Below are 24999 nucleotides of genomic sequence, written 5' to 3'. Positions count from 1 at the left end.
CGTATTTAAGCTGTGTTCCTGGATGAGATCATTCGCACTGCTTGTGAATTCCCAGCCAAATGTGTTGTAGCGGAGAAAAATCATGATCTGTTCAAAGATGACATGGAGAGTTGGAGTAAAAAGGCAGTCTTTGGTTTGGCAGAAAGAATACTGGCTACAGAACTGAGCGACCCTCCAGATTTTACAGGAAGGTTGCATTTGCTGTCAACAAGAGCATGTGAGCGATACAAGGCTTGAACTATAAATAGAGGAAGAATATGCAGTGCAACAATCTGTGCCAGGACTCACTGGTTGTCCGGGTCAGTGTGAGGGCAGGCGCAGGGTTGGCAGTCCTCTGGTGTGCCAACAGTGGGGTCACCGAAGAAGCCGGGGGCACACTGCTCGCAAAGTTCACCCTGAGTGTTGTGCAGGCAGCTCTGGAAGGAAAAATATGTTTTCATATCGCTCCTTCACAATATGAAAACGTGGTTTGGTAGTTTTGCGCTTCCTACTGTGCAGATGCCAGTCTCGGGGTGGCAGGAGTCAGAGTGGCCATTGCATTCACAAAGCTCACAGTGACCCAGGTATAAGCCTCCACCGGTGCGAGTGTAACCAGACGCACAGTCCTAAAATAGAACGTCTGTCATTTAGAATATGATAGACCATTTCATTTACAAAAAATCAGCCGTATAAAGTGTTAATTCTGGCAGAAAAACAGGAAAAAAAAATAACCTGGCAAGAAAGTCCCAGGTAACCAGGTGGGCAGCGGCACTGCTCCACCTCAAGAGCCTGCGACAGGCCGCTGTAGTTGGGCACGGCTACTTCCATGCTGATGTCAGAGATACTGGATGAGCGCATCTCACTGTAGTAGGACGCTCGGATCAGGATGTCATCCAGATCAGCCAGAACCATCAGCAAGTGCTCTCGTGTGGCAGGCATGCCGTCAGGGCGACGCCAGTGTTCCTAGAAAGGACAAAGATAAGAAAGGGTATCTAGTGTTCAGTCTGTTTCAGATAAAATGATCCATTAGCTAACATTTTATTAGTTGTTATTATTATCATTAAATATCATATCACTGATTTCCGGGCAATTCTGTGGAAGGGTGACTCATGTTAGGTGAATTGGCGACTCTTTCTTGTCCATAGGTATGAATGTGAGTGTGAATGGTTGTTTGTCTATATGTGCCCTGTGATTGGCTGGCGACCAAAGTCAGCTGGGATAGGCTCCAGAATACCCCCGCGACCTTAATGACGTTAAGCGGCATAGAAAAAAGATGGATGGATGGATGGATGGTGGCTCATGGGCTTAGGAAGAACTTGTTATAATTTGGTGTGGGTATGGGTATACAGTAAATGCATATCAAGGAAAAGTATTTTCCGAGACCTACCAGATGCAGCAGATGGAGCTGCAGTGAAAAAAATGCTTGTTGTGTGTGACGCTATCTCTTTAAAGTGTATTACCTGTAGAACCCGAGTGGAACAGTACCAGTTTTGAGTCAGGTAGAGTGTCCTATTCTAGATTTACTGTGATAATTCCAACATGGTGATGCAGGAAGGCATTCATTTGAATTGACAAGCTGGAAACAGTGAGGTGCCAACGGGCAATGTCCGCTACTTCAACACAGCTTGCAGTCTGTTTGACCGTTTTGCTCACCTCTGTGAAGACGACCTCAAACTGTCGAGTCTCTCTGCTGCCGTGCTGCCTTCTCTGCCAGGACTGTCCAGCTACCAGAGTTATGTCATTACCCTGCGGGAACAACAACACACAACTGGGAGGTGAGAAAAGATCTGCATAAAATGTGTATGAGGAAAAAGGGAGGACTTACGATAATCTGCACATCGGCGTCTTCAAGTACAGTTCCTCTTGCACCAGCCACATAGGAGATGGTATATTTGAGTTTGCCACCGTATGAGCCCACCTTAAATATATTGGACAGGAATTTGCATATTTTAGATGCTTTGCTCAGTAAAGTGCTCGTAAACTGATGTAAACTCAATATAAACAATATAATATTCAAACTCCGTTCCTGAGCATACTGTATACTTGCATCAGCTAATGTGCACTAGAAACAATCAGCTGGGTGATTATCAAAAATATTTATGTCATAGTGGGGTTTTAAAACCTTCAAAATGTTGTATTTTGCCTCTCTTCTTACAGCCTGCCACCTGAGGCCCTCCTCTGGTGGTGTAACAAGGACTCATATAAAGAGTTTACTTTTACAAAATGGGAAACAAGGCAAACATATTTTAATAGTAAAAATATTTTTAAAAAATGGAAAAAATAGCAGCCTTTTAATGTTCAGGATTATATGGTTCATGTAAACTGAAATGTCAAATTTAAATATGAAATTAAGGCGTAAGAAAATTGTGAAAACAAAACAAAACAAGTAGAATCATCAAATGATGATATGACAAAGGACCCTTTCCAGCAGATGGGTATGGAAAAACAAGCAGACTGGGATAACGGAAAGGTCATGGTGAGTGTGGGATGGAGGTCATAGGGTGCTGGGAAGTCAAGTTGGGGGATTTGACCCAACGTTTTCAGTTACAGTACCTTATCCCCTGTGAACTGTGCAGGGAGCTGCCAGTAGAGCAGATCGTCCTGGTGCAAGCTGAAACCTTTGTAGACCAGAGAGTACTGGGAGGCAAGGGGTGAGGGAAGCAAAGAAGATTGAGACACAGACATGGAGAAAGACGAGGAAGCCTGAGAGGAGGAATGTGTGGCATACAGCTGAACTCTTTGTAAGTATATGCTCTGTAGCGCTGTTAAACCATACATTGTGCTGCCGACTGTCCTGCTCTCTGACAGCTTCACTCACAGTACTGTGAAAATGACAGCTCACGACATTTGAGGCCGCTTTTCAACAGACATCGTGACACAAGAAAGTGAAACCGAAGTTCCTTGTAAGCTGCAGTGTGCCTGATAAATTACTGTAGCCTTTTCTTTTCAAAATCGTTAAAATTGCGAGTTATCCATTTTACTATGAAAACAGTGTTTTGGGGGTTTGCTTGTCAATCAGTTAAGCTGCTCTTATGTACCTCGCTGCTGGCTCCAGAGGGTCGGCCATTTGTCTTGCTCAGTGTGTTCTTGCTCTGTTGATTCACAGCAAAACCAAATCCCAACAGAAGATAAATGACCATATTGACTAGAAAGCTAAAGGCCCAACAACGTCATCTCCAACATAAAGTACCTGCAGGTGAGGAGCATGGCCTGGGGAGTACGTTTGAGGTCTGGTTGGTCTAACTGAGGAGGAGATGCCAGACGGACGAGGAGGTGGGCTCAGATTGTGCAAAGACCGTTGAGAGGACGAGTATGAAGAGGTCGGAAAACGAGAGGAGGAGGAAAGTGGAGATCGTTGAAAGGAGAAGTTTGAGAGAAGTGCCCAGACCTCATCATCCAGCTGTCTGACACTCTCACTCTGAAAGTGGGGATATACAGAGGATACGTAACCGTGCTGAGACAAGGTAATGGGGCAGGGGTTTGGAGTTCTCCCACCATGTACACTGATGTACGTCACCGCAAGGAGTAATCATGCTGAATCATGCGTTTTAGACAGTAAGAGTATGCACAAGTTTGACTGGTGATCTCGTCTTACTCCAACACTGACACAACACAGATGAACATAAATTCCGCTGTATAAGCCGCACCCACTCAATTTAGAGGAAAAAATTGATTTGTTCATACTGTATACTGTATAAGCCGCACGTGTCCATAAAATGACATATTGTGGCACATATGAGTCCGTGAGGAACAGGCAGCTCTTTATTTGACAGGAGCCAATCATGAGCTATGAAAAAACTCACAACGAGCTTTTCAACCCAATGGAAATTGCAGGTCATTACTCAATATAACAGTTTGACTCACAGTGTATCTTACAAACAACATTAAACTCATCACACAACAACTTAACGCTCACAAAGGTACCTAGGAAATATACATTACATGTACCAATACGAGTTTAAAATAACAAATAGCGGCTATTTTATATAATGCATAATGCATTACTTCCAGAAGAGCAGTCCATTGCGGGACAAGCAACATAGATGGATAGCGCTGCAATGCTGCATCTGTCCACCAGAGGGAGCCAGAAGAGCCCAGAGCCCAGAGGGAGGTTGACGTCACTGCAGCGCCTCAATGAATGTGTTGCTCAGACGCAATGCCTTGAGGGAAAACTTTAAAATCTTTTTTTCATTTTAAACTTGTATTGGTACATGTTTTTATATTTGTGAGGTTTACTTTTCGAGTGTTAAGTTGCTGTGTGATGAAATTAGTGTTGTTCTCAGTAAGATGACACTGTGAGTAAGACTGTTATGTTGTTATACTTTTATATATAATGCCCTCCTGCGATTTCCAATGGCTTGACAAGCTCGTTGTGAGTGCACTGGTAGCTTGTGATTGGCTCCCGCCAAAGAAAGCACTACCGTTTCCTCACTGACTCGCGAGCAGCACAGTATTTAAACAATTAGTAGTAGCTCTGAAGTAAAGGAAATGTCGCAAGATTAGAATTTAGCCATAGATTTGCCGCACCGCTGTATAAGCCGCAGGGTTCAAAGTTTAAGAAAAAAGTAGCGGATTCTACACAGGAATTTATGGTAAAACCAGCAACATCTTTCAGTTCATGAAGATTCACTGCTTTTAACTGTGGTCCCCGCAAAGCATCCATAAAAGTTTCATACTACCACTTTAAATTCTCAACCAATAAAATATAAAATTCACAATGCAACAAGAATAAGATGAAATGTTGATACTAATAATAACTAATATCACATAGATTTCTAATTAAATATATTTATACCGTTGTTTTCTTTCAGCAGATTTTGCTCGCTGCTAATCACTGACTGCTCTGCATAGACAACATTCCAGTTCAAGGTCATGCGAAACTGCTGGTCAATCTCCATCAAAGGTGACAAGTCATGTATTTAATGACATAAGAGGATTTTTTTTTAACTAGATGAGTGCACTTGTGACTGTTATCCTCATAGATGTCACACACGAGCTTCACACAACCATCCATAATGCAGGTCATACAAATACAGTGGAACCTTGGTTTGCGTCATTAATCTGCTCCAGAAGGTCCGACTTTAACCAGAATATTCTCTAGCCAAATACATTTCTCCCATAAGAAACAATGTACTTTAAATCCAATTAATCTGTTCCAGAAAGCCAAAAATTTTAACACAAAACATGTTTTTATAACTTTACAATCACAGTTTTACATGTTTCTTTACATGTTTTACATGTTTATAACATGTATATAACATATATTCATATTATATATATAATTAAAATAAAAAAAATAAATGATTTGTTTCATGCATGTAAAACTATAATTGTAAAACCATAAAAATGTGTTTTGTGTGAACATTTTGAAGACTTGTAGCCTAACTGTGTTTGCTAGCAAAGAACTACAGACTCACACGCTGATGACATCATAGACAGGCAACGGAGCTCCTTTTGGGTTCCTGTTTCCATGTATTAGCAAGCTGCTTATAAGGACGTTTTATGATTTTAAAAAAGTACCATAATTTTCTGACTATAGAGCGCACCAATATATAAACAACCACTAAATTTAAAGAGAAAAAAAGATTTGTACATATCACCATAGCACCAGTCTATAAGCCGCAGGTGTCTGTCGTAACGTGGCATATTTACTGTAGTACACAGAAAGATGTTACAAAGAAAGATTTTTTTTTACTTTTAATTAAATAAATGCTTTTTCCCCAAACAGTGCCGAACAGTGCGTGTAACCCGGCTAGTTAAACAGTAGCCCACCTTCCCTCCAGTGCTGCCCACACTGGTATGTGAATGGTGGCGGTCGGAGAGGGCGTAGGCGCGAATTGGCAGCCACAGTTCCGTCAGTCTACCCCAGGGCAGCGGTTACTACAGGTGTAGATTACCACCACCAGTGTGTGACTGTGGAGTGAATGAATAATGGCTTCACTTCACTATGAAATGCTTTGGGTGCCTTGAAAAGTGCTATATAAAAATGTAATCCATTATTATTATAATTATAGTTGTCTTCTTCAGCCCCACAATTCCCTCACCAACGCCCCGCCAGTCTCAGTGCCACGCAGTGTATTAATAACGCGACAAGACATGTTCCATATTGTTTGCTAATCAGAAGATGTACGCAAACCGAGGCTAAAAACACGCTAACCAAGGTTCCACTGTTACTGACTGGCTCTTTTGGCTCTGTGGGTCTCTCTATGCTCAAAGGCCATTGGGCTGCAAATGGAAGCATCTTTCCTTCGCTGCTCCTCTGCCAAATTTGAGCCACTCTACTGATGTGGATGTAACGTGTTTTGACTTTGATCACCTTCCTTATGACTGAACGGATGGTATTTGGTATTGTTTTGGCGGTGTTATTCAAGCAAAGTTAAAATGTATGAAGCTCTTTAATGGTCCATTGATGATTCTTCTATTTGCATGGCTTGCATTATGTGAAGCAGAATGCAATTTGATGTGCAGTATGCCATCCAAGTCAGTTGCCAACTTGAAAAGCTGCTCTAAAATATCATGGAGCTCAACATACAATCACAGATTAGAGCAAAGCAAAATAATTCCTAAATGTATAGACGCGCAAAATACAATGCATGAGAAGACAGTGGTTTGACACATTTCAGATCACACTGTTCTCCCAGTACAACCAAAACATACATGACCAAACGACACTTAGCTTCTGTCTGACAGATTCATACCTGCGCTGCTCGTTTGATACGCGTCAAGGACGGGTCTTTCTATAAGCATAGCAGATCAGATAAAACAGGAAAAAAAGATGTTAATACATGAAACTGAGTGAGTGAAAACAAATGGTTTTCCTGGACTACACACAAATGCGGCTGTACGTAGAAAAGATAGACAGATAAAAGACTGGCTGAGGTTTGAAAGAAGAAAAGCTAAGATCGTGTGAGGAAGAGAGGTCTACTGGTTCCCGGTGCACAACAGGGTTCTCTGCTCAAACGTCCTTTAAGTACTGACCTTGTCTCCCTGGAAGACCCCTGGAAGCTGCCAGTAGTGGGGCTCTTGTCCAAGGTAGTCAAAGTTGCTGTAGGACAGCTGAGTGCCCTCAGTGGAAATCTCCACTGTGAAACCAGTGGAGATGCGGTTGGTGCGTTGGCGGTTCACCAGTGCGAATCCCTGGAAGTTCCCTGGATAAAATGGTGAGGATACCTGCAGGATTACAGTACATTTACAAACACAATAAAGCAATGGCAAATGAAAATATTGCCAAGTGTAAAAAAACCCCATATAGGCACAAGAATCAAAGCACCAAAAAAACAGTAAGGCTTTCCTCTATAAAATTTCAGGATGTGACAACTTTTTCCTCATAAAACCAAACTGCCTGACACAAACATTTAGAAAATTGCTGCTGTATAACCAGAATAAACAGAGAGAGGCTGTTGGTCCCAGGGTGGAAACCAACAAAACCACAAGGCCTTTTGCCTTGCAAGGCCTCTCCCAGGCAAGCTTCTCTTTCCTCAGACATACTCTTCACCCTGTTGGCCTCAGTGACAAATGGTGGACAGGCTATTTTGATTCTGGTGTATTGGAATTTTTCCTTCATTGCAACAGGAATACACGCATGGTGAGAGTATTTCAGCAGTGGTGCTACTTGATTGACAGTTTAATCTTTCTTCCCCTGCAACAGCTTTATTAAGTGCAAAAATATATTTGAAGTGGGAACCATGGACCTTTCTAAGACCATTTAATGGCTGGACCACATCTGCCTTACCAGGTCTCTGTAGTAGTTAGAGCTGGAGCACTGCTGTGTGACACCCATACAGAAACAGGACAGGCAGCCATCTTTGTTTTGCTGACTAAGATGGAAGGTTCCAGCCTTGCATGTGGAACAGGATGGGCCTTCAACGTTCATCTATAAGACAGTGGGATGTGATCTTGGGATGCATAATGCCATTCCTTTGAAATTACACATGCAGAAGAAGTGAAACAAACATGACAAAAAGACATTATGTTATAATTACTTTGCAGCGACAAGAGCCGCCATTGCAGCCTTCACTTCCTCTTGGGTCACAGTTGTAGCAGTTACCTACAAAGGGACAGATACCAAGGGCAGATAGTTTCAGTCAGTGGAAGCTGTCTTTTTATCCCAGTTAAGCATGATATTGACGTGTATCTGAGCTCAGCATTTACCAGTGACTTCGTTACCAGCCGTGCACCTCTGTCCAAGTAATGGGTTGCCGGTGTATCCTGGCGCACATCTGGATTAAAAAAAAAAAGACAAAGTGAACCCAAACAAGCTGCGACGTGCATCTTTTAGAAAACAGACAATCACTAACAAATGGCAGTCACTTAATATACGTGGCATTCTTATGCTATTCAGTTCAGTAAGATAAGTAATAAGTAATATTTTGAAGTAAGCATTTCCTTTTGACACAAAAAAGCTTTCCCATAAAGCTTTTTTGATTGCTTGCCACAGAGAGGCATAAAGCACAGCCGCAGAAAAAGTATTCAACATCATACGTCTCTCTGATGAACTGAGTGCACCCCTCACATTTCAGCAACACTTGCAGGGACACTACTACAGAAATGAAACTTGGATGATAAAAGAGTAGTCAGTGTACAGCTTGCAAAGCAGTATATATTTACTCTCCTCTGAAAGAAAGTCAACACACAGCCATTATTGTCTAAATAGCTGGCAACACAAGTGAGAACACCTCACTGTGAACATGTCCAACTTGTGTCCACAGTGTTAATATTTAGTGCGAGCACTATTGGTATCCAGCCTTAATCCTCTTGGATTTACTGGAATCTTCTTCCACTTCTCCATAATGACAGTTTATGGTCCTCCACCTTACTTCCACTTGAGGAAGCCCCACAGGTGCTCACCATCACCTTCAGCTCCTCCACAAGGCAATTGTGATCTTGGAGGTGTGTTTGGGTCTTTATCGTCTGTATTGTTTTGGAAAACTGCCATATGGCGGTGCCCTTCCAAGGAAGGGTATCATGTTGTGCTTGGGAATGTCACAGTACATGTTGGAATTCATGTTTCCCTCAATGAACCACAGCTCCCCAGTCCCGACAGCACTCATGCAGACGCTACCACCACCATGCTTGACTGTAGGCAGGACTCACTTGTGTTGCTCGCTATTTAGACAATAATGGATGTGTGCTAAGTCATTTGTAGTGTACAGTAAAACTATACACTGATCTCTCAACACTTCGCACTTTGAATTTCACGGTTTCACGCTCACATTTAAAAAAATATATATTAATGAATAAATCCTGCTGTTTTATGGTCGAATAAGGCTTATTATTTGTCAGAAATAGGCATACTTGAGCAAATTGTATGTAGTTTTGTTTTTCCTAAATTAAGCATTTTCAATCATAAAAATGGCACAATGAACTAAAATATAAATATAAGACATTCAGAAGATGCATTCAAAGACTACTCTTCACTGGTTACTAGGTGCCAGTAATGTTAATATAATGTTCGGTGTGCCTTATGGCCATAAAAAATAACAGTTTTATTTTGATCAACTAACTGAAATAGTAATTAATGATTACTAGAATGGTAAAGAAACATGTCAGAGGTGGTCTTACACTTGCAGGTGAATAGAATCTATGGTGAGTGCTTAGCTGTGTATTGTTTGTGTATGAAATTTTACGTCCAAGTTTTCAAATGAATTAATTTCAGTCTTCAAATGAATTCATCATGATGAATCACCATTTGAAATTACATGTGAAATATGCCCAATTTTACTGTATTTTATGAACAGAAAGATACTGTAAATGACAGGCCAGTATTATGTACTGTATGTGTGTATGGACTAGTCTCTTTAATATTAGCAGCTTTGTAGTACGGCATATCCACAATAAATGTTAGGCAGCGGTCCTCTCCTTGCGAGTGAGAACCAAGTAAACACACAACATCAGCATGAAGCCTGAGGGCGTATTTATTCATCACTACAGACTGAAACCGTGAACATCACATCACCGAAGATAGGCTTCCTCATCATCCCAGCACCATGAGTGTTATGTCACGTCCTGGTGCAACACATTACAAAATAAGAGCAAAGTACACAAAGCACATAAGAAGTAAAGGCGTAATCTTATTAGAACATTAAATTCTCAAACTTAGCCGTCATAAGGAGAAATCCTGCTTCACAGGCTCCCTGAGTGAATTAAGACTACACACAATGGCAAGTTTGGAGGCTTTTGATGACACAATTACACATTCTTTTGAAATTGCCATAACCCACGCCAAAATATATAATATAATTCACAATTCTTAGCGTCACTTTGCTAGCATAAGTGACACAAGCTGGCTCCACCCCTCCAAATCCCTTTTCAAGTCAACTCAAAGTTTCAAATGGATTCTCGACAAATTGTCTTTATGCGCTTCTTATCACTGTTCTTTACATTTGATTGAATTAATAAATGTAAAATAAGAAAAACAAAACAATCAGTGTCCCCCTGCTGCTACCTTTCATCTCTGAATAAGGTCCAGCTTCATTTCCAGGTCACATGGCTTGCATCAAATCAAAGTGAGACAATTGGGACAATGCCATTTTGCCCATTTTCTAACTGTGCACAAATTAGAGAAACAATTTGTTATCCGTATTTTGGTTTTGGGCCTGGAAACAAATGTTGGAAAAAAACTTTTTTTTTTTTGGTTTTGGTTTTATTTTGAAAAATTAATGAACGAATTATACACGGATTGTCGCCGTAAACCATGCCAAGCTAAAAGCCAACTCTGAACCCCCAACGTCACTTCCTGTCTGCCTCCCACTCAGCTCCGCTAGCACCCCAACACACTTACAGCAACACCCACGAACACTGTCTTATTTACTGTAAGTCTTAAATGGCCTATTTTCTGTTATTGTGTCTACTATACTGTGTAATACCATGAGTGTATAGGTGACTATAGGGGTTTTATTTCATGCCTCGAGGGCTCTAATAATGTTAAAAAAACGTATCTAAAAGGTTGCAAACAGGTTTTCTGTGCTATAACTACGAAAATATTTGATTTATAAATCAGGAATCCCACTTCACGAAAATGATGATGATCTGGTCTGGAACCACTTAACCACAATACATTTCTGTTTACTTTCTAGAATTGTCCCTGTAATAAAAATGCTTGCTGAAATTTGAGGGGTCCATTCATGGTTGTGAGACACTGTACATACAGTATCGCTGTAGTACAGCAAAAAAACACACAAGACTCAGAGGGACATAAATTACCAGAAATATTGGACAGGTAATATACTCAGTTGGACGACAAGATGCTAAGCTAAGAGTGTGAGGAAGTTAGACAATGTGCCATCCACCCCAGCCAGCAGCAAAGCACTACCACCAGAGGAAAGGCTGGTCCAAGTACAGACTATGCAGATCACCTTGAGTCTTACCTCACCTGTCCTATGGCAGCTCCGAAGGTCAAGTGTCAACAAACCGCTTCCATGTTGGGAAACTATTCTAACTTCTGAGACATGCTGTAGACGCCCAATTTTCACTAACGGAAGATTCAAGTATTGCATTTATTTTCATATCTCAGTCAGATTAATGACATTGACATGAATCTGACAAATGTTTACGTGCATGTAAGGGAATACTGCTCCATGAGAGTATTGGTCATTTCTACATCAGATTGAATTGCAAAGTATGCATCATCCTTCTTGTCATTTCCAGTGAACCTCAAACTATCCATTCTTTCACAAGCAACCTAACATTCCAACATAATAAACTGAAAGTGCGCCATTCACACTTAGGTTTCCATAAAGACAGACTAATCGGATAAGTCTGAAACCACGCCACCGCTCGACTGGTGATGCTCTTGTTAGATCAAACATATTTAGTGATAATACAACTGACAGAACTGTCATCAGCTTTCAAATAATAAACTAATCCCATGTGCTGTGTTTAACAGCATTAGAATTTCACATCTGGGGACCAAATGTCTCCCTTTCATGGCAATTAAAGGGATTGATTTTTACAGTTCTTGATGCTCGGTTTTAATACGACACACAAAAGCATACACTTTTTGTATCACTGTTTTGTGTCTTTATTTTAAGATCTAAAACAACCCTCAGTATACTTGTATATAGGCTACATGCCGGCATGGAACTAACAAATAAAGTGACTGCGGCCACTATAAAAAACGTGATAGGCATGACCTTGAGCTAGCCAATAAGTGGTGCAAAGCTTGAGGTAGTAAAGTTATCAAAAAACTGAAACAAATCATCAAATAAGAGATACAGTACTAACGCTAAGCTGTCCCCTCATTGTACGACTTCTGTGCAACAGGCACAACAACTTTGCATGGCCATGAATAAGATCAAAAACACAAAACTTAAAAGCGAAACATCATACAGTACATACAGTGTCATATACAGTAATCAAGCCCTTCATCGAGTTCCCTACATATGGTTATAGTCAACATAAATTAAGAGCCAATGGATATAAACTCGGTGAGAAAATAAAACAAACCAATGATAGCACAATATGCACTACTCATCAGGGATAATCCGTATAGGGATGGCCAGCCTTCCCAGAACAACATGAAGAGAACCATCATTGTGATTTTTCTGCTTTGTAGATGTTTGCCCCCCTTTCAATAACCTCAGTAGTTCCAAAATTCCAGATCTAGTATTTGTCTTGTCTTTCTGCCGTGTCTTTTTCCCTGCTTTCACTGCAGGGTTAGCTTTAGCTTTTGCTTTAGATTTGGGCGTTTTCACTGATGACTTCTTTACTGTAGTAGTTGCTTTTGTTCGAGGACGAGTCAATGTGGATTTTGTTGGTGTATTTGACTTCTTTGTGGTTCTCGGGGGAGCAAATCTTTTTGTTGTTGTGTTCAGCTTTTTTGCAGACGCCACTGTGGATCTTACAGGAGTTAATGTTGCTTTTGTCGATGTGTTCTGTTTATTTGCAGTGGTGATTTTGGATGAAGGAGAAGTCAGTGCTATTCTTGTGGCATTAGGCCTGATCTTTGCACTCACAACCTTGTTAGAATTGTCTGTTTTCACTGCATCCTTTACTCCCCTTTGGTCGTTCTTTCTAAGTGGTTCATCTGACCTAAATGGTTTGTTATGTCCACGATTACGGGGGGTTCCTGCAGGGGTTTCTCTGTGAGATGGTGGCTCCAGTTGAAATTTAGTGATTGTTGCCTCATCTTGAACATGCTTTAGCCTTGTGTGCTTTGATTGGGAAACATGTTTAGCTGTCACATTAGGCTTCTTGCTCTTCTCCTCAGGCTTTGCTGTAGTTGTGGGTTTAGTTGTGAATCGAGGGTGAGCTTCGTTGTTAACATTTCCTTTTGCCTTTAGTGTAGAATTAGAGACTTGACTTTTTGCAGTGGCTGCCAATTTGACATTTTTACTTTTCCGAGGTGAACGAGTGGGTTTACTATCAGGGAGATTTGGGGTAGGTATGCTTTTGGGTACTGTGGCTTGATGGGTGAGTGGTCTCTTTGTTTGTGTGCTTCTGCCAGGAGGCGGTGGTGTTGAGTACACTGGGGGTATAAGCACAGTGTTCAGTGAAGGCAGGGCCGACCTTTCCTCTGACGAGCGGGAAGTGTGTCTTGAACGTTTCATTTTGTTCATCTCCTGAGCGAGGGCTGTGAAGCCATCAATCAGGATCTCCAGCCTTCCCTCGAGTCTACTCAAACGGGCCTCCATGTCTGTGTAGCTCTTCTCTAGCTCACTGACCCTCTTGGTCTTTTCTATTGCTGACTCAACAGCAATAAGCTCCTTCAGCTTGGAGCTGAGATCACTCTGTTGATCCTCCATTCTATGGATGCTTTCCCTCATATCGAGGGTGTTGCTTTCTAGCATGGTGAGACGCTGGTTAAAGGTGTTCAGATGAATCCGGAGTAGGTGCTGGAAGCTGGAGTGCCTAGTGTTTTGGTCAGGCATGAAGCGTGGTGGGAGTCTGGTCGCTATTGACCTAGTGGGAGTGACTGAAACATTGCCGGTCACAATTTTTGGAACAGAAAGGGTGGTGCGACGGTGAGCAGGAGTAGAAAGTATTTTCCTGCTTGGGAGGACGGTTGTATGTGCAGTGGTGTCAGGCCAAAGGTAGTCATCGTCATCACTGTCTCCACTTCCAAAGGGTCTGATCACTTTATCCAAGCTGTAATTTAATACAGCTTCTGCTCCACATCCCAAAGGGAGATAGCCATCTAGCATCTTCTCTTGGAAAGGGTCCCCACAACTGTCTGCAGATGGCATCTCCTCTCTTAATGTCAAAACAGCACAATGAGGATGGTTGCTGGTATATACATGTTTAAATATGAAATTATATGACAGTTGCATTTCCAACAAAGTCTCCTTGTCATCTTTGCCGTCACAGCAGCAAAGATTCTTTTTCAGACTCATAAATGCCTCAGCTACATTTATGTTAAAGAAACCCAGAAAATCCATTTGCTGTGTGTGCAGACAGATCACATAAGCCAACAGAGCCTTTAAATGTATGCAACCAGCATAGCACAAAGCTGAAGCAGAAAGCAACCTTTGAGAAAACAAAACGTACAAAACAAAGCCAAAAGTCCACAAACCAAACTGAAGGTTACCAGAAGACATAAAGCACTAGCCTACTTGCACAAACTATTTTTCAACATAGAACAAAATCACGGTCGGCAGAAAAGAACAAGTTATCCCTTAAGAAGATGTGTCTATCCCAGAACATATGAAATTAAAGTTGTCTCATATTCAAGATCTCCACAAGCACAGTTAAAGCCAATTTGAGAATGGGTCTCTCATTCCTCCACTGCCAATGAAAAAAACACACAAAACTAAAGTGAACCACCAACATGCGTACATCCCATTCCTATGAAGAAAACCATTGGATGCTAGTGCCAGCCTCTGTTAACATTGCTGCCGGCCCACAGAGTAACCCCAAACCTTCAGCGGTGTCCAAATGGCCCTGAGCAGAAGATGTAGGGGAAAAGGAACCGAGGAAGAGCATGGTGTACCTCTCGCAGCGTCTGCCAGTATATCCAGGGGGACAGCTGTCACAGGTTGGTTGACCATCAGATTCGAGATAACAGGTTGGGGAGAATCTGTTTAAAAAGTATGTGAAGTAAAAATGTAGTGTCGTTTCTGCAAACAATCATTCATTACAAGTGAAGAGAACTTGCAACATAGTAGACTGGAGCGCTGACCACAGCACTGAGCATGTGCCTACTGCCAATCTGACTTTGGCTTTCCTGGGTGAGATCTCCTTTGAAATTCCACCATTCATACCTAAACTGACCCATTCTGAACATCAGTTTATACTTAAACTTACTGGTTGCTGGACGCAGTCCCTGGACATGGGCAAGGCTGACATGCCTGAGCACCTCCCGTTGTTGGGTTTCCATAGTAACCAGTCTCACACAGCTCACACCTTGGCCCAGCAGTGTTGTGGAGACATTGCTGTTGGTCAGGTCAGACGCATACAAAGAGAGATGTTGATACACAGTGCTGAGAGGTTGATACACAGTGCACAAGGCTTGGTTTCGTGTGTTGGGATTAGCCAAAAAAAACATTATTGCATTCCAGTGCAGAAATGATAGCAAGTTAAAACAGTCGAAAATAACTAAGGGATGAAAAGTACAATAAGACCTACAAGACACCTGCCGGTCTCCGGATCACAACTGCTGGCATGCCCATTGCAGTCGCACCTCTCACAAGTGCCCAGGTAAAGACCAGAGGAGGTTCGAGTGTAACCTTCTTCACAGTCCTGCAATACCAAGGAATGCACCTCAGGTGAGAAAAAATATCAACAAAGGAGAGGGTGGTATAGCAAAAATTATCTCAGTCTTTTTTCTCTGCAAATTCTCCGTAAATATGCTGCTCCTCTTGATTTATTAATTCAAAAAACAAGTGTAAACGGTATACCTGGCAAGATGGTCCTCTATATCCTTGGGGGCAAGCACACTCTTCCACCTCCAGGGCACGTTCATTCCCAGTTGAGTGAGGAACAGCGACATCCATCTTGATGTCTGATATACTGTACAGGGTAATTTGCCATTAGGTGCAGCCATCTTTAAATGACTAATGTCAGTCGATATAAATGTGCTCAAGCGGGGTTCTCCCATCATACCTGCTCTCTGCCATGTTGTCCGCATATGTGGCCCTAATGAGTAAGGTGCTAACATCGGCCAAAGCCATGAGGAGGTGTTCCCGTGTACACGACTGCCCATCAGTGCGACGCCATTCAGACTACCAGGAAACAGAGAAAAGTTAGCAAACTAGTATTTTGGGGTCCATTAAGTAACAGGATAGGCCCTGAGAGTGACGCAAACCTCTCTGAATGTCACAGTGACCGTTTGTGAGACACGCGGGTGGGTTTTGGTCTGGGTGTAATGCTCCAGAGAGATGCCGTTGCCCTGGAGAACCACATCTGGCTGACCATCAATCGCCAGTGAACGCTGAAACTGCTCAAAACGCACAGTGTAGCGAAGTTCCCCACCATAGGCTGTCACCTGGTAGCATAGTGAACAGAAATGCTCATGTGAACAACAACAAAAAAAGAGTAAGTAACAATGTGTTGTCAAATCAGTACTTTACTATGTGCTAACGACAAGTCAATCAGTTTTACCTTTGACCTCAGCTACCTCAGCTGAGGTCTCAGATATCATGAAAAAAAATATCATTGGATATCGGCATGTAATCTCTAACATCTGAAGATTGGTGGAGAATTAAAACTGGTAAAGTGTTGTGGATGCAGCAGATTGAGTAGTTTTGTTGCTTTGCCAAGACAAAAACTAAACTATTTTCTTAGGCTAATGGTGGAAAGGTATTTCCCCGCCCAGGCTATGATAGTGAAGGAGAAGTCACAAGACATCTGTGCTTCACTCTGAATTTAAGGTTCAAAGGAGCTCAGCTGCACGGGCAGGTCCAGGTCCAACATGTTGAGGCATGATTGTGTGCGACAGAAAGGGCAGAAAAATGGAGCTAAATGAAACACCCGATTTATGTTTTCCTTCCTCTCCCCTTGCGTGCACTGTACTTTGTTGATTTGTCTCACCTTATCTCCTCTGAAACTTTCAGGCATGACCCAGTAGTAGATGTCGTCGGGGATACTGCTAAAGTAGCGGTAGACAACCTCTGAGGGGCCCCTCTGAGAGATGCCCTCAGTAATAGTTCTCGTATTGCCACTGTTGGTGAGTGTAAAAAGCTGCCCGTTTACTCCTCCTCGCACCTAAAAAACACATTACCTGAGATGTAACTTAAAATGTATACCACAAATACTATTCACTCCCTCTTTGTCTCCCTCCATGCAGTGGCTGCAAGGATATGCTGAGCCAGCAAGAGTGCAAAAATCAAAAATGTACCCCTCCCTTTCCTATTCATGTCTGCTGTACCTGATCTCGACTCCAAGTAGAGCTGGCACACTGTTTGGTGACGCCCATGCAGAAACAACGCAGACAGCCCTCGGGGTTGTTCCCTGATAGGTGGAAGAAGCCAGGCTTGCACTCATCACATTGAGCGCCTGCCACATTGTTCTGCAACGTAAATAAAAACAGATCATATTGCCCGCCAGGATCATTTCTTTAATGAAACGGGATATGAAAAGGAAAACAAGAAGAACGGTTCTTATGTATGTTCGCTGAGGTGCACTTTGCCATGTATACCTTGCAGGTGCATGGCCTGCTGCTTGAGCTGATGCTTCCTCTGTTGTCACACTTGGTTTCTGCAGGGGGGAGTAGTGGAAAGATAAAGACCTATAGAGGTGAAAGTTCACGTGGGAGTGTTCCAGAAACGCTACATACCTTATACCATTAGCACATTCTACTGTCAACACTACTGCAAGGCGAACAAACTAGAAATTTTAGAAAAAGGCACTCACGCTGAGGAACACATTTTCCATTTGGCAGAAGAGGGTTACCCTGGTAACCAGGAGCACATCTGCAAAAAAGTGATAGTAGCGAACAATGTGCAATACAGTGAACAAAAACCAAACCAGTTTTTCCCATAAGAAACACAAAACATATTTTAAGGAAAAACTGTAGTTTTATAAGCAGAAAACAAAACAAAATGCATATACAGTCATGGAAAAAATTACTAGACCTCCCTTGTTTCTTCAGTTTCTTGTTAAGTTTAATGCCTGATACAACTAAATGTACCTTTGTTTGGACAAATATAACAATGACAATAAAAATAGCTCATAAGAGGTTTTTAGGGAGCCATGCGTACGCTCTTTCTTCTAGTTTGTTACAAACCTAACTTTTAAAGAGTAGACGGTTAGGGCTGTATACATGCTCACTTGAACTTTATTAACTTTAAACTTTAGCAGCAGCTACAATCATCATTACACAGTTATGTGTCTCCCTTAAACCATTCCCCTGCAAGCTGTGTTAACTAGGAACCTTTACATTACAATCCTATTTTAACAGACACTACCTTTGGACTTTGCTACGAGTGCCTTCTTGAGTTAAATAGTGTTTCTTACCTTCTTTATCAAAGTTCTAGCACTTGTAACGTTTTTTTGAAGCTGTCCTACATTAAAAAAAAAAAAACCCACAGATTCCTACACATACCGCCCGGGGCTTGTAAGGAGGACAGAAGGAGACAGATACAGTTGTTCATGGTTCCGTGTGCGTTCTATGAACAAATAAAGCACTCACACACCCATAATAAAGATGATTAAAGGATTCCCTGGTCCTCAGTCTATAGTGTCCCAACACTAAAACTATCCACTATCCACTATCCATTCTTCAAAGAGACTCAGTCACCAATGTGTGGATACTTTGGTTGGGCACTCGACTAGTTTGTTAGTTGCACTGTTTGGCCGCACGATAATCGAGACAGCAAACAAAAAATTAAATGTAATTAGTTTTCGTATGATTTTCATTGAAATCAAATCCTGCAAAAACTGTATAAAAAGGGTTCCACTGTACATTTGAACATTATAGTGTTACCATCATCTATTCTACTGTCATTCATAATAAAAGGTTTAATTCTCTCACTTTTCACAACGTCTTCCTGTGTAACCGGGCCTGCAGGCATCACATGTTGGCTGTTGGTCAGAATCAAGGAAGCAGGTGTCGGAGAACCTGCGGTGACAAAGAGCCAGAGGTGAACATTTACAGTGGTGGGTTAATAAGTAGCATGTGGAATGAATGCACTATTGTGTTCAAATATCTGACTGAGCTTACCGGCGGGAGGTTTCATAGTATGGACAAGGGCAGGGCTTGCAGTCATCGGACCGGCCTCGTCTTGGGTCACCAAAGTAACCTGCCCGACACTTGTCACACTGAGCGCCTTCTGTGTTGTGCTGGCAGCTCTGCAGTAGATAATCAGGAGAAAAAAAGTTAATCAAAAGCAGGCCTTCAACTGTTCCATGAAGGAAGGGAGTGTGTAGTGGCAGAGTGTGGGAAGGTGTATCCCTTGTGTTTACCAGACAGTGTCCACTGATTGGATCACAGGCGCTGGCATGTCCATTGCAGTTACAACCAGCACAGGTGCCCAGATAGGAGCCACCAGGGACACGCTCAAAGCCAGAGGAGCACATTTGACAGGACAGGCCCGTATATCCAGGGGGACATCTGGGAACCATAAATGTGACCATCATAAAGCAAAGGTTCATATCATTCATATCATATCATTCTCAACCGAATGTTATAGAGAATGACACCACCAACTTTGATATTATTACTAGATATTAGGATTTAAATAACAGCATAAATGAATACGACTTTTGAATGACATTCAATGATGTTCATGGGTTGAAATAAAATATCCTGAAAAGGTCTCCTGGAAAGTTATGATCCAAAGACACACTCGTGCTCCTTGCTACTGTTTTGTTACAATATGCCACTGGGCTCCGGACTATTTCATATTTATGCTCATAACACCCTACAATTACTATTATGACTGTAATGCAGCACGTCTTCACTTTTGGATACTAAAACATACTAAAGATTATTATTGATTATTGCTTTCCCGGCAAGATGGGGACCCTGGATGCTTCCTCAAACATTCAGGGATTATTATGGAATTTTACAAACAAAGCCACCACAGATGTCCAGCTTGTTTTTCTTACCTGCACTCTTCAACATCCTTAGCGTGACCTCGAGTGCTGAACTCCACGGTGGTGGTGTCCATGACAATATCGCTGAGTGCCACGCTGACCATGTGGTTGTCATAGATTGTGCGGATGCTGATGCTGTCCAGGTTAGCCAGTGTCATCAATAGTTCCTCACGGCTTACCTGCCGGCCGCTGGAGTGTTGCCAGTTATCCTTCACCATCACAAAATGTTTACACTCATGAAACCATATCATGTTTACATACTGTATATATAGCAAATCATTCTTTAGTGTACAACAAGTACGTACTTCAGTGAATTTGATTTCTCTCTGGTTGACCACACTAGCAGGGACGGCACTGCTTCTGCGGTATATAAGCCTTCGTCCATTTCCAACAAGGATTACATCCGGCTTCTCCACAGGTTCAGACAGACCTCGAGCTAATATGTAGCGCACCTTGTACTTCAGGGATCCTCCATAGGAGTCAATCTATAAACAGACGGATGATTTTCATTCAATTTGAAATGTACGTTCAGTCATGACAAAAAACAGGACACCCCATGGTTTCCCATCTATAGCCTCATAGGTCATTTTTCACATGACTGTATGTCAGTGGTTCTCAGGTGTTTTTTGTCATGCCCTCCGAGAACATTTTTGCCCCCCATCACCTGATTATCAACATAGATCAATAACATTTGCTGACAACATTTGCAACAAGTCAAAACAATTTCCAAGGTCAGTTTTTAACTTAGTTTGTAACATTTAAACATGAATGTTTACTCTGTGTGTTTCTCAAAACATGATTGACAGGGATGTGCATTTTGAAAGACAGCACAATAACACTTTTTAAAGTTGTAAACATTGGGCACGTGTCAGCTTCATCAGCTTATTCCTTGTCAAATGGTATATAACTTTTTTACATTTGGTTTATCGCTTATATAATGAGTCTCATTTGCAGGTATGCCTCTACGTTCGGTTTGTCCTCAGGAAATTGCCATAGTCAGGAAGTAGCTACTGCTGTTGGGATGTGCAATCAATGTGCCAGCCCCGTCTCTTGTTGATCCGTACAAAATGTGTTATGCTCATTATGCATCATCTGCTTAAGTGGAATGTACATTTAAATGTCTAGTTAGTTGTCAAATTTGGTGGCGTTTCCAATTGCTATGTACAGTAAATGACTAATGCTAATCACTCAGTCAATGTAAATTAGGGCTACATATTTTAATGCATTTCGTTTAAGTTGAATGTCACAGAGAAATGATTTGTATCATGTGAATGTCATAAATGACATGCTTTAATGGCTTCCTTGAGAAACCGTCATCTGTCTGCAGTTTGCAGGTAGAGGCCAAACAACAGTGACAGTGAAAGTCCCCCTGAGGGGGCACGCACCACTCTTTGAGAAGCACTGCTGTATGCAAAACAACGAAGATTTTGTAGAGGTTATACCTTATTGCCAAGAAACTGGCGAGGCAAGGTCCAGAAAGAATCCAGGTTGAGAAAGCGACGTGACAAATCAACAAGCTGGAATTCTTCCATCTCAGGGTTGATGAGCAGTTGAGTGGAGGAAAGAGGAGGGACCCCTGGCCGAGATGGGTAGCTGACATTCACTCCTGAGAGTTACAAAACAAGCCTATTCAATCTACCAGCTTTGGAGCTTAAATGTCAAGAATGATGTGAACACTTCTGTATTTCAGGTGGCAGTTTGAATTTGATTCTTTAAATCAATTTAATCTGTACCTTTAAAGTCTTCCTCTTCAGTGAAGCGCAGACTGATCTGATTGCGGTAGCGTCCAGTGCCCTTGCAATTCTTGGTGATTCCAGCGCAGAAGCAGGAAACACAACGACCTTCCACACTAAAGTGACCATCTGGGCAGTTTCCTGGCAAGATCAAAGCCATTTGTCTGCTTACTTGAACTTGAATTCATGCATGGCTTTCCATGAAAACTGTCCAGTGTCTGCTCAAGTGTACCTGGGTTGGGATTCGATGTAAGGGTTAGCACTCCATCAGGAATACCAAACACCAGACCTTTGGCATTGATGGCCTCGCAAGTGTAGGCCCCCTGATCGGCCTCCTTCACGTCACGAATGGTGAGGGTGCCGCGACCATTCTCACTGGTCATGGAGATTCTGGTATCATATGGACACAAGAAATTGACATTGATAGATATTGTGCAAAATTACATCTGCTCTATTCTCACAAATAATGATGACAAAGCAGTGATACATCAAACGTGTCAGTCATTGAAAATAGTCTGAATGTGATTAAGAGGGAGGACTGAAATACCGCTCAAAAATAGCTGCTGACAAGTTTGTAGCTGCTTTAAAAGTGGCCATAAAAGAAGCCTGTGACTCATAGAGCGTTGATGAGAAACCTCAACGGACTGAGCTGAATATTACCTAAACTAAATAACCCAGAATAATCTAAAATGACAGTGCTAATGATGGTTTCCAGCAAACCCACCTGCCGCTGATAGGGATGTGTCCCCAGTTCAGTCTCCAAGTGATGATGGGTGTTGGCACTCCAACAGCCTGACAGGTGAATGTCACTGTAGCTCCCCGTGCAGCTTGAAAGGATTCTTCTGGTGGGCTTGTCACCGAGGGAGGGGCTGTGAAGTGTTTAAAAACAAAAAAAAGAACCTTCCTTAAGATCCACAGTTAATTTACACAAAAGCTGCTAAGAATTTGGTGATGCAGTGAGGCTCATGAATGCAAAATAATTCGCTTTTAGTTCCATGAAGAGGATGTTTCCCAAAAAGCTCTGTGTCTCAGCTGATCCATATGTGAAGAGCGTGTGCTTCACAGAGAATTGCTCACAGTGTAGGAGCTTAGAAGTAGGAGCTCAGAGGTAGACCAAAGAAGCAAAAGTGAGACAGTGCAAAATGTAGAGCACTACAAAGAAATAGACAAGTGGGGTGCGCACTTACTGCAACCGTATTCATCCGAGCGGTCGGGGCAGTCTGGCTCTTCGTCACATTGGTAACTAGCTGGGATGCAAGTGCGGTCGCTAAGGCATTCAAACTGCTCTGGAGCACACCTGTCATCAGGACCCTTGGTGGCTGTAGTGATAACAAGTTGGACACAATTTGCTGATTATAAATCTTTTTGCATCAGTTCTGGACTGGCTCTCGAGTAAGTCTTGAGTGAGCCAATCACTAGTGGACATTTTTAAGGTTTTAAAGAGATTCAGTATCGCACTATAATAAGCCAGGGTTATGCTATTACCATTACAAAACATTTGTTTGCTAAGAAGGCCTTCCAAATGTTGTGGCGATCCAAACAAAGCCTGGAAGGTGTAAAGTGTGCAAAAAGAACAAAGATGTACAGTATTTGACCGATATCATTCAAAATGAATAGAATTCATTCAAGTAAAAGCTGTCAAAGTTTCCAGACACAGGGAACACAATACAGTCTTGTAACTTTTCCACAGCAAACTTCCTTATTGAAAAATAACTTTGATATCTGGCTATAGAATAGGAAAGTGACATCCGAGGGCAAGCTGTCTCCCTAGACACATGTTCAAGAAGTTTCCCAGTCATCATCACATCAGTCTGGATGCAAGTCTGAACAGTGTCTTAGATGGAGACTCACGGCAGTCTAGCTCATCGGAGTTATCCTCACAGTCATTGTCTCCATCACAACGCCATAGCTTGAGGGCACAACGACCGTTTTTGCACTTGAACTCATTTGGTTCACATGGCGACGGAGTTCCTGTAAAGACAAGAAGGAAGTGCCAATGCTGCTGTAGGGCGTGCGCGTATGTGCAGGTGTGCACCACTTACCACATCGGAATTCGTCACTTCCGTCCAAGCAGTCTCTCTCTCCGTCACAGATGTAGTCTCGAGGGATACACTCTCCACTCTGGCATTTTGCTTGATCCGCTCTACAGAATCCTGGAATGACGGGTGGCTGCGGAGGTTTAGCGATGGCAGTTGTGGTGGCACGGGTGGGTACACTTGGGATAACGGGCCTTATCATATCTGCAACAGATCTCTGGTTAAACTTAGCAACTGTGGTGAAGACACAGTGAGAGACACATGGCACATCATCTGTTCATGCCGGGGCCAACCGAGCTACAACCTGCCAGCCGGTCAAGCTTAAGCAACTCACCACAATTGTTCTCATCACTCATATCACGGCAATCCGGCCGGTTGTCACACAGGTATTCCAACAGGATACAAGTCCCGTCACCACACCTGTGCTCATCCGGCATGCAGGGTCTGATGATGGGGGGTACTAAGAAAGATGCAGATGGGGAGGAGGATGTGTTGAAGGATCAACATGCAAGCCAACAACACTTCAGGACAACCAATGCACTGCATCACATCACAACACAAATTAAGCAACTAACAGCAAGTTGATAGTAAAAGGATCAGTCGATTTGTACTTGGGCATTTTCTAGGCACTTTTACATTACAAATATTTCTTGTGTACCAGAATATTATTGGGGTAAGGCTTTTACTGAGGTGGGGAGTTTATTTTTACAAAAATACTGTATAGTCATCCCTCGTTTATCGTGGTTAATTGGTTCCGCAATAAAATAATTTCCGCAAAGTAGAATTCAATATTAATAAATGGAATATTTTTGTAGTTATTACCTGTTATTACCTATGTATGACTTTCTAAATACGGGTTTTGACATTATTAGAGCCATGTAGACATGAAATAACACCCCAATAGTCACTTTTACACTGAATTATTATTTGTTTACATCACATTACGTAGGCTGTGGGATCACTGCATGGACAAAGCAGGGCATAGCAAGCTACCAAGCTAACAAGTCAGCCTCTCCAATTTACTTGTTCTAAACTTAAAGCTTTTCAAACAGAATGGGGAAGAAAGACAAAGGAGCAAAAAATTTACCACTTCCACACGGAATGAGAGGAGAACCTTTTTTTCCACTCAATCTCAGCCACGGCATGTCGGCTCGGCTCTCCTGGTTCAGTAGCCAGTCTCCATGCATTGCGAAAGGTAATGTAATCTAACGTCATATTTCATAACATACATACTTAGTGACCAGAATACTGCATATAACTTGTCTTTCAATATTTTTGAC

General features: G+C 42.1%; 1 protein-coding gene across 11 annotated transcripts in view; it reads right to left on the bottom strand.

Annotated features, from left to right (window-relative positions):
- The window catches only part of hspg2 (heparan sulfate proteoglycan 2), a 105258-nt gene that overhangs the window by 34920 nt on the left and 45339 nt on the right, over nucleotides 1-24999 (bottom strand). For 8 of the 11 annotated variants that reach the window (XM_054778219.1, XM_054778248.1, XM_054778254.1 and 5 more), the window contains 36 exons: nucleotides 24054-24179; nucleotides 23726-23923; nucleotides 23535-23654; nucleotides 22871-23002; nucleotides 22408-22552; nucleotides 21916-22073; nucleotides 21684-21824; nucleotides 21393-21556; nucleotides 20256-20435; nucleotides 19963-20159; nucleotides 19318-19465; nucleotides 19076-19203; nucleotides 18887-18973; nucleotides 17767-17825; nucleotides 17552-17610; nucleotides 17282-17422; nucleotides 16945-17118; nucleotides 16220-16399; nucleotides 16018-16136; nucleotides 15813-15924; nucleotides 15541-15654; nucleotides 15220-15347; nucleotides 14906-14992; nucleotides 8131-8198; nucleotides 7962-8026; nucleotides 7712-7852; nucleotides 6958-7149; nucleotides 6678-6716; nucleotides 3170-3397; nucleotides 3018-3071; nucleotides 2533-2616; nucleotides 1805-1897; nucleotides 1633-1725; nucleotides 712-942; nucleotides 492-605; nucleotides 289-416 (listed from right to left, as the gene is read on the bottom strand). In XM_054778219.1, coding sequence (XP_054634194.1) covers nucleotides 289-416; nucleotides 492-605; nucleotides 712-942; nucleotides 1633-1725; nucleotides 1805-1897; nucleotides 2533-2616; nucleotides 3018-3071; nucleotides 3170-3397; nucleotides 6678-6716; nucleotides 6958-7149; nucleotides 7712-7852; nucleotides 7962-8026; nucleotides 8131-8198; nucleotides 14906-14992; nucleotides 15220-15347; nucleotides 15541-15654; nucleotides 15813-15924; nucleotides 16018-16136; nucleotides 16220-16399; nucleotides 16945-17118; nucleotides 17282-17422; nucleotides 17552-17610; nucleotides 17767-17825; nucleotides 18887-18973; nucleotides 19076-19203; nucleotides 19318-19465; nucleotides 19963-20159; nucleotides 20256-20435; nucleotides 21393-21556; nucleotides 21684-21824; nucleotides 21916-22073; nucleotides 22408-22552; nucleotides 22871-23002; nucleotides 23535-23654; nucleotides 23726-23923; nucleotides 24054-24179 — 4627 coding nt within the window. The remainder of the gene's footprint in view (nucleotides 1-288; nucleotides 417-491; nucleotides 606-711; nucleotides 943-1632; nucleotides 1726-1804; nucleotides 1898-2532; nucleotides 2617-3017; nucleotides 3072-3169; nucleotides 3398-6677; nucleotides 6717-6957; nucleotides 7150-7711; nucleotides 7853-7961; nucleotides 8027-8130; nucleotides 8199-14905; nucleotides 14993-15219; nucleotides 15348-15540; nucleotides 15655-15812; nucleotides 15925-16017; nucleotides 16137-16219; nucleotides 16400-16944; nucleotides 17119-17281; nucleotides 17423-17551; nucleotides 17611-17766; nucleotides 17826-18886; nucleotides 18974-19075; nucleotides 19204-19317; nucleotides 19466-19962; nucleotides 20160-20255; nucleotides 20436-21392; nucleotides 21557-21683; nucleotides 21825-21915; nucleotides 22074-22407; nucleotides 22553-22870; nucleotides 23003-23534; nucleotides 23655-23725; nucleotides 23924-24053; nucleotides 24180-24999) is intronic. The other 3 variants (XM_054778300.1, XM_054778308.1, XM_054778290.1) reach the window with 2 other exon arrangements.

The sequence above is a fragment of the Dunckerocampus dactyliophorus genome, chromosome 1 (genome assembly GCF_027744805.1).
Source record: "Dunckerocampus dactyliophorus isolate RoL2022-P2 chromosome 1, RoL_Ddac_1.1, whole genome shotgun sequence".
Lineage (NCBI taxonomy): Eukaryota > Metazoa > Chordata > Actinopteri > Syngnathiformes > Syngnathidae > Dunckerocampus > Dunckerocampus dactyliophorus.
Note: the sequence above shows the minus strand (reverse complement) of the source record. Positions and strands in the feature narration are given on the sequence as shown.